General features: G+C 37.8%; 1 protein-coding gene across 1 annotated transcript in view; it reads right to left on the reverse strand.

Annotated features, from left to right (window-relative positions):
• The window catches only part of LOC131682957 (cartilage oligomeric matrix protein), a 1,738,261-nt gene that overhangs the window by 1,198,843 nt on the left and 522,350 nt on the right, over positions 1–17,068 (reverse strand). The window contains exon 4 of the mRNA XM_058964790.1: positions 13,717–13,820. Coding sequence (XP_058820773.1) covers positions 13,717–13,820 — 104 coding nt within the window. The remainder of the gene's footprint in view (positions 1–13,716; positions 13,821–17,068) is intronic.

The raw sequence follows: 17,068 nt of genomic DNA on the forward strand, positions 1-17,068 counted from the left end.
GTCAATAAAACCCAATCGTGGACCCGGACTAAACCGACTCCAAACTCCAAGCGGATGTAATCATACTGATAATTTGGAAAGCCCAATGGTGACTAAGTAGCTGATGGGAAATAGTACACGTCATATCGCCGATTTCCGAATTCCTTTCTTGCACAACTTGCCACCGTTACGAAGAAGCATTGTTCCGCCGTCATCGCCGAGACTGCACAAACGAATTCACGCTGCGCTGCCATCACCGGGACGCCTGTTATGCCGCACTACGGAAGCCCCCGAGCGCTCCGACGCAGTCGTACTACCAGCCAGCGACCAGCTTCATCGTCCCGGCCCTGCGTTCGGAGGCCGTGAGGGGGTCTTCCCAACTCCCTTCTCAGGCGAGTATTTTGCTTTAAATGACGATCCGCTTCCTGAAAACCATCTGGTTTCTAGCATTCCCGCTGGTACAGCTCGTTCGAACAATCTGCCGTTGTTTGAACGAAGCATTATTTCGCGGCTATCGCCAAGACTGCACAAACAAATTCACGCTGCGCTGCCATCACCGGGACGCCTGTTATGCCGCACTACGGAAGCCCTCGAGCGCTCCGACGCAGTCGTGCTACCAGCCAGCGACCAGCTTAGTCGTCCCGGCCCAGCGTTCGTAGGTCGTGAGGGGGTCTTCCCAACTCCCTTCTCAGGCGAGTATTTTGCTTTTAATGACGATCCGCTTCCTGAAAACCTTCTGGTTTCTAGCATGCCCTCTGGTACAACTCGTTCGAACAATCTGCCGTTGTTTGAACGAAGCATTATTTCGCCGCTATCGCCAAGACTGCACAAACAAATTCACGCTGCGCTGCCACCACCGGGACGCCTGTTATGCCGCACTACGGAAGCCCCCGAGCGCTCCGACGCAGTCGTGCTACCAGCCAGCGACCAGCTTAGTCGTTCCGGCCCTGCGTTCGGAGGTCGTGAGGGGGTCTTCCCAACTCCCTTCTCAGGCGAGTATTTTGCTTTAAATGACGATCCGCTTCCTGAAAACCATCTGGTTTCTAGCATTCCCGCAGGTACAGCTCGTTCGAACAATCTGCCGTTGTTTGAACGAAGCATTATTTCGCGGCTATCGCCAAGACTGCACAAACAAATTCACGCTGCGCTGCCATCACCGGGACGCCTGTTATGCCGCACTACGGAAGCCCTCGAGCGCTCCGACGCAGTCGTACTACCAGCCAGCGACCAGCTTAGTCGTCCCGGCCCAGCGTTCGTAGGTCGTGAGGGGGTCTTCCCAACTCCCTTCTCAGGCGAGTATTTTGCTTTTAATGACGATCCGCTTCCTGAAAACCTTCTGGTTTCTAGCATGCCCTCTGGTACAACTCGTTCGAACAATCTGCCGTTGTTTGAACGAAGCATTATTTCGCCGCTATCGCCAAGACTGCACAAACAAATTCACGCTGCGCTGCCACCACCGGGACGCCTGTTATGCCGCACTACGGAAGCCCCCGAGCGCTCCGACGCAGTCGTGCTACCAGCCAGCGACCAGCTTAGTCGTTCCGGCCCTGCGTTCGGAGGTCGTGAGGGGGTCTTCCCAATTCCCTTCTCAGGCGAGTATTTTGCTTTAAATGACGATCCGCTTCCTGAAAACCTTCTGGTTTCCAGCTTGCCATCGGGTACATCACGTCCTTGCAATTTGTCGGGAAGCTTTGCACATGGCGTCGATGGTTTGCGGTTGTATTACCAAAACGTCAGAGGGCTCAGAACGAAAATCGAGGACTTGTACTTGGCTGCTCTTGTGACTACGATATTTTCGTTCTAACGGAAACTTGGCTTGATGATCGTATTACATCGATGCAGCTCTTCGGGGATTCTTACGCGGTTTATCGTGCGGATCGAGGTGCTCGTAACAGTATCCATGGTCGCGGCGGGGGAGTTTTAATCGCTGTTTCTTCCGCACATACCTCCTGTGAGTTTGGTGTGGATAGTTCATCAAGCATTGAAGCAGTTTGGACGAAGATTACTACGCAAACGAAGAACTACTTTATTGGAGCTGTTTACATTCCTCCAGAAAAACGACTTGATTGTTCTATTACGCAGTTCCACCTAGACTCCATAGAGCGCGCTTCTTCTCAGGCAGATACAAACGATGTGATGATAGTCCTTGGCGATTTCAACCAACCAGGACTCATGTGGGTGTCATCTGGACGTGGGTACGCTTACCCTAACCCGTTATCCTCGACAACAAATCCTTCCAGCCGCTTACTTCTGGACGGGATGGCTTTTCACGGACTAAGTCAAGTAAGCACGGTTTCCAACCATCAATCTCGTTTTCTTGACCTTGTCTTCGTCAATGAGAATGCTTTGCCTGAGTGTTCAGTGAGTGAAGCTTCCAGTGCGATCGTTCCTTTGGATAACTATCATCCCGCTTTAGAAATATCCATTTCCACCATTAGTTCACCACTAAATGAAGAAGCTTTAGCTGTGAATCGTCGTAATTTTCGCAAAACTGATCTAGTAGCTCTAGGCCGCTCACTGTTGCTGATTGACTGGAGTGTACTACTTCATCAAGTGGATGTAGATGTTGCAGTTGATCTCTATAATCAGTTACTCCTTGACTGTGTTGAAAAATCTGTTCCAAATTATCAACCTCCCAGGAAGCCTCCCTGGTCGAACGCAATGCTTCCGAATCTGAAACGCATTCGTGCCAAAGCTCTACGTGCGTGCACAAATCGACGATGCCCTATTCTCAAGCGCTTTTTCGTAATAGCCAGTAATGAGTACCGCTGTTATAATAAACTGCTGTACAAAGTATATGTGAACCGCACCCAACAAAACTTACGACGAAATCCGAAGGGCTTCTGGACTTTTGTTAATACGAAGAGGAAGGAAACAGGTCTTCCGTCTGGGATGGTTTACAATGGCGAAGTAGCGACTACGACGGCGACAAAGTGTTCTCTACTTGCCAGTTACTTCTCGAGTGTCTTCACTACTGATGCGCCAACTGCCATCGAGCTCGAAAACGCGTCCCGTGATGTTCCCGTTGGTGCGGTGGATGTGGATGTATTCACCATTTCAGAACAATCGGTTCTCTCTGCAATACAAAAAACGAAATCGTCGTATGCTCCAGGACTAAGTGCAATGCCTTCAGCTGTTCTGAAAAAATGTTCGGATATTTTAGCGATTCCACTGACGCACCTTTTCAATGTGTCATTTCAGCAGCAAAAATTCCCCGATGATTGGAAGTGTTCAGTCATGTTTCCGGTACACAAGAAAGGTGACAAAGGCAACATCGAGAACTACCGGGGAATCACTTCGCTGAGAGTCGAGTCAAAAATGTTCGAATCACTTGTCAACGAGGTGCTGTTCTCTGCTAGTAAACATTACATAAGCACTTGTCAGCACGGATTCTTTCCCGGTCGATCGGTAGAGACGAACCTGGTCTCCTTCACATCCTTTTGTACGGAACAAATGTCCAAACAACTGCAGGTGGACACGATCTACACAGATCTTAAGGCTGCTTTCGACACTGTTAACCATGAGATACTGCTAACGAAGCTTGATAAACTTGGATGCACTGCCCGACTCTGCCGTTGGCTTCGATCATACCTTGTTCACCGCAAAGTCGTTGTTCAAATTGGTGACAATGAATCTGAGTCCTTTTCCAACCATTCTGGAGTTCCTCAAGGTAGCACACTTGGTCCGCTGTGTACTGTTTTCACTGTTCGTGAATGATGTGGCTTTCGTCTTAATGCGTGGAGGGAAACTGTTCTTCGCCGATGACTTGAAAATATTTCTAATTATAAGGAAAGAAGCCGATTGCCGTGAGCTACAGTATCTCGTTGATACCTTTTATAGTTGGTGTAAAAGAAACATGATGGTTCTTAGTGTTGCTAAATACTTTGTCATCAGCTTTCATCGAACGAGGAACATGTAACTAAAACATCGCTGGAACTCAGCTGCAACGCGTTGGTCATGTTAAAGATTTGGGCGTCATCCTTGATGAAAGGCTAACGTACACCCATCACTTCTCAGCGATCATTGACAAAGCTAATCGTCTACTAGGTTTTATGTTCAAAATATCCAACGAATTCCGGGACCCTTTGTGCTTCAAAGCGTTGTATTGTTCGCTGGTGCGCTCACAGTTGGAATTCGCAAACGTCGTTTGGTGCCCCTACCATGCAACTTGGAGCCAAAAAATTGAAGCCGTCCAGCGCAGATTCATAAGATATGCGTTACGTCAATTGCATTGGAATGATCCGCTGAACTTGCCGCCATACGAAGACCGTTGTCGATTACTAGGACTGCACACTTTAGAAGATCGTAGACACGCGTCGCAAGTTACCTTCGTATCCAAGCTTCTTCTCGCCGAATATGATGTTCCCGATATCCTATCACAAATTAACCTCTACGCACCAACCCGTGTCCTTCGTCCTCGAACACTGCTGCAGACTGAAATGCGTAACACTAACTACGCTGCCAACAGCCCGATACTAGCAATGGTCCATCGCTTCAACGATTTTACCGACAACTTCGACTTCGTCATTAGTTCTGCACAGTTTAGGAATCGTTTGTTATCACTTTAGGTTAGTTATTTGAAATTTAGTTCATTAAGACTCATTGTCAGATGGACGTAGATTGTTAAATATATATATATATATATATATATATATATATATATATATATATATATATATATATATATATATATATATATATATATATATATATATATATATATATATATATATATATATATATATATATATATATATATATATATATATATATATATATATATATAAATGCCATAATAGATCGAGATCTGGCATTCAATAAATGGAAACAAACCTGCAGTGACATTGCTCATGGCTGTTTTAAACGCTTGCGAATTAGAAGCAAGATTAGTAACGATCTACCAACAAAAGATCTCTGGAAAGAATTGCGCTCTCTTGGTTTGGGAAAAACACCTTTTAAGGAACCTCTTGATTTCACACCAATTGAAATAAACAGATTTATCGCAAATAGTTTCACGATGGTGCCAGCGAAGCTCACACTAGCGCCTCTCTTGATATTTTCAATTTTAATGCTATTGAAGATTATCATATAATCAATGCAATTTATTAAATTAAATCCAACGCAATAGGACTAGACGATATTCCGATCAAGTTCATTAAAACATTATTGCCTCTAATTTTAAAACATATAAGACACATTTTCAATCAAATTATTAAGACTAGTACGTTACCTCAAGCTTGGAAGATCTCGAAAATAATACCGAATAAGGAAAAGACTTTCAATAACTCTCTTAATAATTTAAGACCTGTAAGCATCTTATGCGCTCTTTCGAAAGCTTTTGAGCGAATATTAAAAAATCAAATTAGTAGTTTTGTAGCAGAAAACAATTTAATGCATAAGTATCAATCTGGGTATCGTCAAAACCATAGTATTAAAACAGCTATGTTAAAGGTATGTGATGATATTGGTTTGATTCTAGACAATGGTGGAACGGCTGTCCTACTTCTTTAGGATTTCTCCAAAGCGTTTGATACCATCTCTCATAAAAAGCTATGTTACAAGCTAAAAATGCTTTTTGGTTTTCACGATGGCGCTGTTCAATTGATTCAATCATATTTAACGGGAAGGCATCAGACAGTTTTTAATAATGGAGAATATTCTGAGAATCTACCTATTCACTCGGAAGTGCCACAAGGATCAGTTCTTGGCGTTGGCCCTATTTTGTTATCTATGTTTATAAACAATTTGCCGAATAGCTTAACCAACTGTAAAGTGCATCTTTTTGCAGATGATGTACAAATATATTTTGACTGTACTAATCTAACAAAAGAACAAGCAGCCAGCCTGATAAACTTCAATTTAGTAAAAATTTATGCTTGGGCGAGTGAGAATTCACTATTGCTAAACGCTGAGAAAACACAAGCTGTGCGGATTTCACGAAGGAACAATCAAAGCTATCAGCCAGAAATTTTTCTGAATGGAAATCGAATTCAGTACGCCAATTTAGCAACTAGTCTAGGTGTAACGATTCAAAGTAATTTTGAATGGGATTCATTCCTATTGAAGCAGTGTGGTAAAATATATGCCAGTCTGCGTTTAATTCGATTCAAAGTCAGTTGCCATCACATCTCTACAAAAATCAAGCTATTTAAAAATTTAATCTATCCACACTTTATATTTTGTGATTTCATATTGTCACAACCATCCGCATATACCTTAAATCGCTTAAAAATTGCATTGAATTGCTGTATTTGCTTCGTTTTTAACTTGAATCGTTATTCGCCCGTGACTCACTTGCAAGAGACATTGATTGGATGTTCATTTAACAATTTTGTGAGAATAAGAACCGTTTTGCTGTTGCATATTGTAGTTAAGCATAGGTCTCCTGGATATCTATGTGAAAAAATATTTGCTCTCCGAAGTCAAAGATGAATTTTCATTCGTAATTAGTCGGTGCAGAACATCACGTTACGCTGGTTTTCTTTTTGTGAGAGGCATTAGCTACTGGAATCAATTACCGAATGAATTACAAACTATTGAATCACCAGCAGGGTTTAAAGGGCATGTATTGAGCATTTTAGTTAGTTTTGTTTTGGTATTATTTTGCATAAATTCAATTTAAGTTCTATGTTCATCATACTTCATCTTACCGTGCATTCGTGAACATAAAAGACATGTGTTAGGTTCTTTAGAAGAAATAATAAAAAAATAAATGTGCACAGTATTGACGTGATACACAAGAAAAAGATTTTCTTACTTTGGAGTGAATTCCAGAAATAAAACGCTTTCAATCCACTTAACAGTGTGATGAGACATTTCTTATAACTCTTATCGCTCTCTTCGTATATTATATCGTTTGAGAACATTTAAAACTTGATGCTTCGCAATCTTTTTGATAACACATACTACATGGGATAGTGGCAGGACTCAGAGAATCGCTCAAATCAGCATAGGACAATATCAGTGCTAGAAATCTCAAACCAAATCAATGGGAAAGCGAAAAATGAATAGACATAAAATAGTCATACAAACGAATTATTGCTAATGCTCTGTTCATAAAATATCTAAATTCCTCAATCAATGAATTGTGGTGGGAAAACTGAATTTTCCTAAAGGGGTTATATATTGTACTGAACCAAAACAATCGAAATTTTTTTCGAATCGATTTGAAGTTTATACTTTACTCAAATTTCCAACGCGACTGAGAACTAAGAAATCAACGCTTTTTCTTGAAAAGGGCGATACTAGCAGTGACACCAATCAAAGAATATCAACAGTGAATATTTTCAGACTTGGTTTTATTTCCTATTTGAGAACTATTGTGTTTTTTACATCCTAGATTGCATGATTCAGTGATCGAAACCCAAAACTTCATAAAGTATTTGAAATTATTAAATTAAAATTTGTTTTTGCTATTTAAATTGACAAAATGATAGTATCGCCCCTTTGGCGATTGTTTACTTTTTCGGTACCTCCTATCATCATTGAAGTATCGCCCTTACGTTTTTTACAATAACTACCGTTTTACACCACCGATTTCGTCCGGGTTTTTCAATAGCGATCATTGTTACTATTTACAGCTGGTATCAGCTTGATAATCCTAAAAATTACGAAAAAACAGTTTCGCCTTTAAACTGCTAGCAAAAAAGTATCGCCCTGTTTGTTTGCATGGAGCGTGGAGGACGAAACTTTAAATAAACAAAAATACAGTTTCGCCCGTTGTATTTTTTGCTGTAGTTTAAGAAAGCAATATCTTAGAATCCAAATTTTTATGTTAATTTGTTGCGTTTCAAAGCCCTCATTCGCATGTATGAAAAAAGCCTTATGTTTACATTTATAAGTATCACCCTTTTCACAAAAAAGCGTTGAAATGAAATCGCTATCTCTGAAGTGCATGCGTGCATAGTTCCAAATTTTACTTCGACATCGACTTTTTATAAAGGTGACTTCCCAGTAGAATCCTTGATTTGAATTGTTAACGCTAATCCTAATGCCAAAAAAACAAATAAAAACCTCTCGAAAACGAACCGTTTGGGAAAATCATCATCATTACTGGAATTTTCATTTTCACGAAACTTTTCCGTCACTTGCGTTAATGCACTGGGTGCACAGTGCTCAGAAAATCTAGCGAAATCGTCTTAGGGCAGCAGAGGGTCTAACACAGTGAATAATACATACAATAAAGACCCATTTTTATCAGTCTCATGGTGTATTTTAGGCTGACAAAATGGGGACATTGACTACATTAGGCATTTTTTTTTTCTTTCTAATAAACTGAAGCTGTTAAAATATTCTTCCCGTCCCTTGATGAAGTCTGATAACTATTTCTGATTATGATGAACTTTTTATTTTTGCATATTTCCATCTGCATGATAAGGAAAACATGCTCAAGAAAGGATTTACTCGAATTCAGTCTTGTTCGTTTGCTAGAGCCCATCAAACATATGTTCATATTTGGCTGATATAATCGGGGTTTCAATGTATTATAATAGATATTCAGCATTCGAAGAAGTTTCTTGTGAACGAGTGTAGAACGACTTTGTTTTTACTTACTTGAAGTCAGCGGCTTAGCCAGAAATTCGGTTTTGTGGGGGTTTGGTGAAAATCGATATTACTGTCCAAACGGCATAATTCCGAAACCATAATTTTTGAAATTTTAAAATTATGCAGAATAAATTTTTCAGAAAATAGTAACAGAGCTCGTGTATTTAGCGAATTTGTTGAGACTTTATTGTAGTCATGAATATTAACCTGAGAAAATTCACCATAAATACTTCTTGGACGATATACTGTCAAAATTATTTTATCAAATGATGCGCTGTTTAACGTTTGTACTCATCGAAAATACTAAACCTCCAAAATTGGCGGTTTCAAAATGATGCTATCTTGACCTTAAATTACTTTTTTTAACATTGCACCTATACATATAATTGGACATACAACAAAAAGCATTTGATTCGATCAGGACCTGCTAGAGTCGAATGGAAATCGTCATTTTTCATAAATTTCTCTTTATATTCGGAAAGTATTATCCTCGTTATTAATCATATTACGTTTTCGTCTCAACTCGACGCATTCTCAAAATAAAAACCTGTTTTAAACCACCTAGTGGTGCAATTGTGCTTTTCTCATTTGTCCAGACTACGATTCCATGGCTGGTTATGTTCAATACAATGGTGGAAATGAATATTACTTGTTCAGTACGATTTGCACATACATACAGCGGATCGAGAGCTACGATCTTGAGATACTATGTGATACTGAAACATCGCTTGAAACCAGCGGCGGATCCTGGAGAAAGCTCCGGGAGATCCGGGTCCTGCCGAAAATTTTCAACTTGTTACGAAATTTTAAACTAGTTTTAATTTTAAAGTAGCAATCATTCACTGCATACTCGCTCCGGGCCGGTATGATTGACGATTTTTAGAGTGATTGCATAACCTTTTTATATGAGAAAGGCAAAAATGTACCAAAGTCCAAAAAAATCAATTTTTGTCAAACATCTCAATGTTTCATGCATTTTAAAATCATTTGGCATCAAAAATACAAATTTGATTTTGAAAATTTTTCATTTCAGTTTATATGGGAATTTGCTGTGTGATTGCACTCTTCAACTCATAACTCCGGAACCGGAAGTCCACTCAATAAAAAATCAATAGCAACCGATGGGAAGGTTGTACATTTCATTAAAGACTAACTTTGTGCAAATCGGTCCAGTCGCCTCTGAGAAACAGAGGTCACATTTTTATCCACATATACACAGACATTTTCCAATCTCGACGAACTGAGTCGATTGGCATACGACACTCGGCCCTCCGGGTCGGGATTAGATTGACGAATTTTAGAGTGAATGAGAAAGGCAAAAGCATTTTTAGCAAATGTTGAAAGTAATGCATTTTTTTTGGTGAGCAGTTCTATTTTTCATAGACATTAAATCAATTTTAACTTCGCTTCCTATTAAATAAAGACCCTTATTACAGTACATCTCTACAAAAGCGAGCTCAATTTGAAAAGAAATCTGAGGATTACGATTGAACTCTGGAATTTTCTATTGAATGGTTTCAGGCAGGATTTTGATATTGATGCTATAAGACAACTGTGAAATCAAGACCAATAGATCAGTTACATATTAGGACCCCATTCCGATAATTTACCAAAAATCCTCATGATGTTTACAACAACAGGTTATCAATGTACGGATTAGATAATTGTTATTGTAATATTGAATTAAATCAGTCAGCATCAATAAATTTTCAACTTCAACCCATTTTTTTGGGTGTGGTGGGGGGCGTTGTATGGTGTTAAACCCCAAAACCTTCTCTTGGCTACACCGTGGCTTGGAGTGATTTGTTTAGCTTTTCTTTTTCCGATATGTTTCAGATCGATCCGATGGTTATAAGTTAGAAAAATTGCAGTCAGAAGGTTCGCACAAATGAACATTTTTACACTGATAAGTTATCAAGTTCCTTCCAGACAACTTGGAAGTGTTCGGTGATTATTTCTAGCGGTTGTAGATAGAAGAATGAAAATCAAAATTCGTTTTATCGAAATAATGTTTGGCTTATTACTATATTGAACAATAAATAGGCGACAAAGAGTAATCAACAGACAACAAGCCATAACTTTTAAAGTATTCAAAATAGATATTTCAAGTCTTTAGTAAAGTTATTCGCAAAAGTGAGAGCTACAAATTTGCTGAAGGCATCATTTCGATATAATCACTTCCACTTTGTGAAAATATCTTACTCATAAGGGGATTAATCAGCAAAAGCACAATACCAAAAGAAAGGGAATATTGCCTCCATTAAATTCTACGAAGATACTATTGACCTAAAATAAGCCGTTTTGGCGTTAATAATAGATTACATGTTTTTGATCATATTTCTTGCAATGGGAAATGATAAAAATCTTTCGTCCGCATTTAATGTTAAATATCTCTTTTGATAATAGTCCGATTTCAACAATCTATTACTTGTTCGAAAGGTATTTGTTAAAGCTGTCTAAAAACATATGAAGTGTTAATCTATGTTGTCAATTTCGGCAGATAATTAAAAAAAATGCAAAAAACGCCATTTTTACACATTCAAAGATTCATATCTTGGAAACTAAAAATCAGAATCAAAAACAAATTAATAGCGTTCTTACTGTTTGATAGGTCTTTCATTTAAAATTGGTTTGGATAAGCTTGGTTCAACCATTGCTGAGAAACACGAATGAGAATTTGTCCGTTACATACACACACAGACACACACACACAGACATTGTCCCAAATTGTCGAGCTGAGTCGATTGGTATAAAAGACTCGACCCTCCGTGGCCTCGGAAAAAATCTTGAAAGTTTGAGCGAATTCTATACATTTCTTTTATAAGAAATGTAAAAATATTTAATGACTATTTTTGCATTGCAAATAGTATCGCTAACTCGCCCGCGTGCATCACCGCCAACTTACACCAACCGGATATTTTTTAAATACTATTTAACAAATAACTTTAGTTTGTGGATAGGTGTAATATTTATACACGGAGTTCCTAAAACCGTTATTAACAAAAAATGACCATAAATTTGTCATAGGGCATTCGAAAGATACAGTATCCAAGCATATTCTCAGTGAATTTAAAAATGATCCATCGAGAGATTCGAGAGAATTTGCAATTTGAAGCTTTATGACACGTTTCATAAGGCTACCAGCAAACACCCACGAGTTTGGTCCTATCTCTATAAACAAAAAATATTTGTCTACTTATTTAGGACATGGCATTTGAAAGATATAGTAATCAAGTATATCCCCTGCAAGTTTGAAAATATGTCATTGACGGAATCGAAATTTATAACGGTTCGGATGTGGTATGCGGTCATAGATAAGTTTTCTACCAGACTTCAAGCGTGAATCCATGTTTGTCCTTTGACTATTTAGATCGCTTATACGTGTCGCGGTTTTTAAAGGTAAAACTTACCATTTAATTACATAAATATAATGTACAAAAAGTGTTATTCATATGGTGCACTGAAAAATATGAAAATTGCCTACCAAATGTTAAATATAATGTGTAAATTAAAAAAAAATCTATAAAAGTTTTAATGTTTACTTCAAAAGGCCATATCTCAATGGTTTGTTGACCGATTCTAATTATTTTTTTTTCATTATTGAACAGGTAGGCGTTTCATCGTTAATTTACATTAAGAAGAATATAAAATAGAGTCATCTACATCAATAAATAGACAATATAATTGATCTCAACTATATGTATTATCATTATTTAGTGAATATTTTTATTTAAAAATAGCGGCCTTTCCATTTTATGTACAAGTTGATTGCAATTGCTGTATAAACATCTGAATGTCAAATTCTCATGATAAGTTTCGACAATAAAACTGACAATAGTTAGAGATATGAGCAGATGAACTTGTACTAATAACATCCCCTTTGACCAGTTTTAACATCTGTCAACCCAACCAGCGAATCACGATTGTACAAAATTTCCAACAAAATCCGTATCATAACATAAATTGATCTGAATCAGCAAATACCTTCATATTTTTTTAAATTTATGGTTTTATTTTTCCATGATTTGTATTTTGCGTTCGTTGCATTCAACCAATGTATAGAAATTGATAGGTCGTTGTTTTGAATATAAAATTATTCACTAAATACTGATAATACATATAGTTGAGGATAATAATGTTGTCTATTGTTTAGAGTAGGCAACTCTATTTTATATTCTTTTTAATGAAAATTAACGATGAAACGTCTACTTGTTCAATAATGAAAAAATAATTAGAATCGGTCAACAAACCATTGAGATATGGCCTTTTGAAGTAAACATTCCGACTTTAATCCATTTTTTTAAATTACACATTATATTTAACGTTTGGTAGACAACTTTTCATATTTTTTTCAGTGCACCATATAAATAACACTTTTTATACATTATATTTATGTAATTAAATGGTAAGATTTTCCTTTAAAAACCGCGACACGTATAAACGATCTAAATAGTCAAAGGACAAACATGGATTCACGCTTGAAGCCTGGTGGAAAACCCATCTATGACCGCCTACCACATCCAAACCGTTATAAATTTCGATTCCGTCAATGAAATATTTTTAAACTTGCAGAGAATATACTTGATTACTATATCTTTCGAATGCCATGTACTAAATAAGTAGACAAATATTTTTTGTTTATAGAGATAGGACCAAACCCGTGGGTGTTTGCTGGTAGCCTTATGAAACGTGTCATAAAACTTCAAATTGCAATTTGTCCCGAATCTCTCGATGGATCATTTTGAAATTCACTGAGAAGATGCTTGAATACTGTATCTTTTGAATGCCGTATGACAAATTTATAGTCATTTTTTTTATTAATAACGGTTTTAGGAACACCGTGATACGGACTCTTAAAGCTCTTTCCACACACTATCGAAAAATATGGTCATTCGCTAATTCATTAAGAAAATTTACTTAGTGTGCTCGAAAACACTGTATTCCCCATCTTCTACAAAACAAAATGTTTTGCAACAAAAACACGTTGGATAATGTGTGCATATTATTTGAGGTACACACCAGGAGACAGCGCTTAATGTCTAATAGAAACAGAGAAGAGGTGGTTCCACCACCTTACCCCAATCGCCAACTAGCCACGGACTCTTTTATTCAATATTAAAAATGGTACGAGTGCTGTTCGGGTTCGCGAAAAATAAATGTCAACTGTCTCTAATATACGTTTATCTTACTTACCTCGTTTTTTCTTGCGATCCAGATAAAATGAAAATTGACTTTTTGAAGCTGGAAAGTCAATCATAAACAAAGCTTCTATTGATAATCGAAACTTCCTTCGTGGCCTGAAAAATAAGTAACAAATTACGTATTATTTATCGCTTTGGAATGAAGGAATGAAGTATATAACAAGCGAGGCCATCAAACATACTACTGCCTTTTTCATATAAAAAAAAATTTGGCAATAGAGTGTCAAGAAAAAATCACCATCCACCTCCTCCCTTAGTCGATTTATATGACTCAAAACATGAAATCCGTCATCGGATTCACAAAGATTACACGAATAATACTCAGCACGCTGAAGCTATGTGATAACTGAGTTTGCAATATCCAATCAGTGCACTAGCTAGAAGACTATAATAATGTATGAAAAAATGCAACAAATTCTTTTACATTTTCAGGCTCACATCCGGCAGAAAAGTTTTTGTTGGATCGCAAGTTTGCAAACTACGCCAATGGTTGGCATCTTCGGATGCAGCACAAGAGCGAATCTTATGCTTTATCCATTTTTCCAAAATATTTACATGGAACAAAACTTTCAAGCGGCCATTTGATTCAATTGTCACAATCCTTCGAGCAAATGTCCAAGAATCTGAACTACCTGGAAAGAACTCCGGTAGACGTCGGCGATGACTCCGCACAGTTTAGAAAGTGTATGCCAAAAAGACAGTTGAGTACTTCTTCATCGCCGGACGAGAATTCTCTAGGAGAAGGATCAAGGTCACTTGGAACAAAAACTTACTCGCTAAGTCATCTTCGTAGAGGTTCTGGTTCATTGATTTGGTAATACAATATGTGATGAACTCTAGCGAGACGTTTAAATAATCAAAGATGAAGTATATATGATTAGATAACGACGGTCCGAGCTCATTGAGTATGATCCAGGTTGCGAACATACGCATAATAATGTCGGAGCAGAAAGTGATATCTACCGCAGATCAGTGCATATTTTTTGTGCACATGTTGGGTGATCTCCTATATTGAGCATATGATGATTCATGTTGCATAAGAGCTACAGTTTTTTGGTTTTACAATTTTCAGTAAAACGAAAAACCAGTATTTGTGAACGCGGGCCGAACCAAACGTTGAAATGTGCAATGTCTCAAATAAAATTATGAACAAAACCAAACCATGCGCTAGCCCTCAGCCATGCGTGGGTGAAGAAATCAGTAAGAAAAATAGAACCAGAGCATCGGATGCATACGGGAAATGTTTGCCTATCAAATAAAATAATCAATGCAGGAGGTTTATTTGGTTAGAGCAGGAACTAGTATATAAGAGAAAAAAAAAATCGATTCGTTTATTTGATAAGGCACGTTTGCGTTAGCTTAAAGGTGCCAATTTTGTTTTGTTTTACATTTTAAATTACTTAAAACTAGGGGATTACATATTGATTTTTTTAATGAAGCTAAGGAGATTTTATAACTATCTTATACATCTACACAAAGGGGTAATATAATTTTCGTAGGATTAGGGGGGTCATTTAGTTTTTATAGCAATATGGTTTGACATTTTTAGTAGTGAGATTATTGGAGCAAATAATGTTTAGCTAAGGGGGACAATTTTTACGACTATCTTTATTTTTTATCTTAAATTCGTTTATTTAGGCCCAAATGTGGTAGCTTCAGGAGGCCGATAATTCATTTTTTTTTAATTGCATAGCACATGTTAGTGGGGGAAGGGAAAGACGTATTTAGGGGCGGTTTGCTCCCCTTTTATGTTAGTAAAGGAAAAAGGTAGGAAGTGGGATACATATTGTGTATTGACATTGTCGTTTGCTGGTTGATCATTGTGGCGGATGTGCATATTTTGTTGTAGTAGTTTCCAGCCTGTGATCGCAGGGGAGAGGGGAGGGTCGATATTTCGGATAATTGTTGGCACTCCGATGCTGTCATGATATTCTCTATATCACCTGCATGTGAGGTATGTTGTTCTGCATAGACGGTTATCAAGATGGGTATGCATCGAAGCCTCGTGAAGCAATGCCATAGTGTAGATACAATGATAGGTTGGTGAGGTTCTACTGTGAATGAGAGAGCGGAAAATGTATTAAACTTGGACATCAATAGTTTTCAAAAAAAAATTGATTCAATTGTCACAATCCTTCGAGCAAATGTCCAAGAATTTGAACTACCTGGAAAGAAATCCGGTAGACGTCGGCGATGACTCCGCACAGCTTAGAAAGTGTATGTCAAAAAGACAGTTGAGTACTTCTTCATCGCCGGACGAGAATTCTCTAGGAGAAGGATCAAGGTCACTTGGAACACAAACTTACTCGCTAAGTCATCTTCGTAGAGGTTCTGGTTCATTGATTTGGTAATACAATATGTGATGAACTCTAGCGAGACGTTTAAATAATCAAAGATGAAGTATTTATGATTAGATAACGACGGTCCGAGCTCATTGAGTATGATCCAGGTTGCGAACATACGCATAATAATGTCGGAGCAGAAAGTGATATCTACCGCAGATCAGTGCATATTTTTTGTGCACATGTTGGGTGATCTCCTATATTGAGCATATGATGATTCATGTTGCATAAGAGCTACAGTTTTTTGGTTTTACAATTTTCAGTAAAACGAAAAACCAGTATTTGTGAACGCGGGCCGAGCCAAACGTTGAAATGTGCAATGTCTCAAATAAAATTATGAACAAAACCAAACCATGCGCTAGCCCTCAGCCATGCGTGGGTGAAGAAATCAGTAAGAAAAATAGAACCAGAGCATCGGATGCATACGGGAAATGTTTGCCTATCAAATAAAATAATCAATGCAGGAGGTTTATTTGGTTAGAGCAGGAACTAGTATATAAGAGCAAAAAAAAAAAAAATTCGATTCGTTTATTTGATAAGGCACGTTTGCGTTAGCTTAAAGGTGCCAATTTTGTTTTGTTTTACATTTTAAATTACTTAAAACTAGGGGATTACATATTGATTTTTTTAATGAAGCTAAGGAGATTTTATAACTATCTTATACATCTACACAAAGGGGTAATATAATTTTCGTAGGATTAGGGGGGTCATTTAGTTTTTATAGCAATATGGTTTGACATTTTTAGTAGTGAGATTATTGGAGCAAATAATGTTTAGCTAAGGGGGACAATTTTTACGACTATCTTTATTTTTTATCTTAAATTCGTTTATTTAGGCCCAAATGTGGTAGCTTCAGGAGGCCGATAATTCATTTTTTTTAATTGCATAGCACATGTTAGTGGGGGAAGGGAAAGACGTATTTAGGGGCGGTTTGCTCCCCTTTTATGTTAGTAAAGGAAAAAGGTAGGAAGTGGGATACATATTGTGTATTGACATTGTCGT

This window comes from Topomyia yanbarensis, chromosome 2, assembly GCF_030247195.1.
Source record: "Topomyia yanbarensis strain Yona2022 chromosome 2, ASM3024719v1, whole genome shotgun sequence".
NCBI lineage: Eukaryota > Metazoa > Arthropoda > Insecta > Diptera > Culicidae > Topomyia > Topomyia yanbarensis.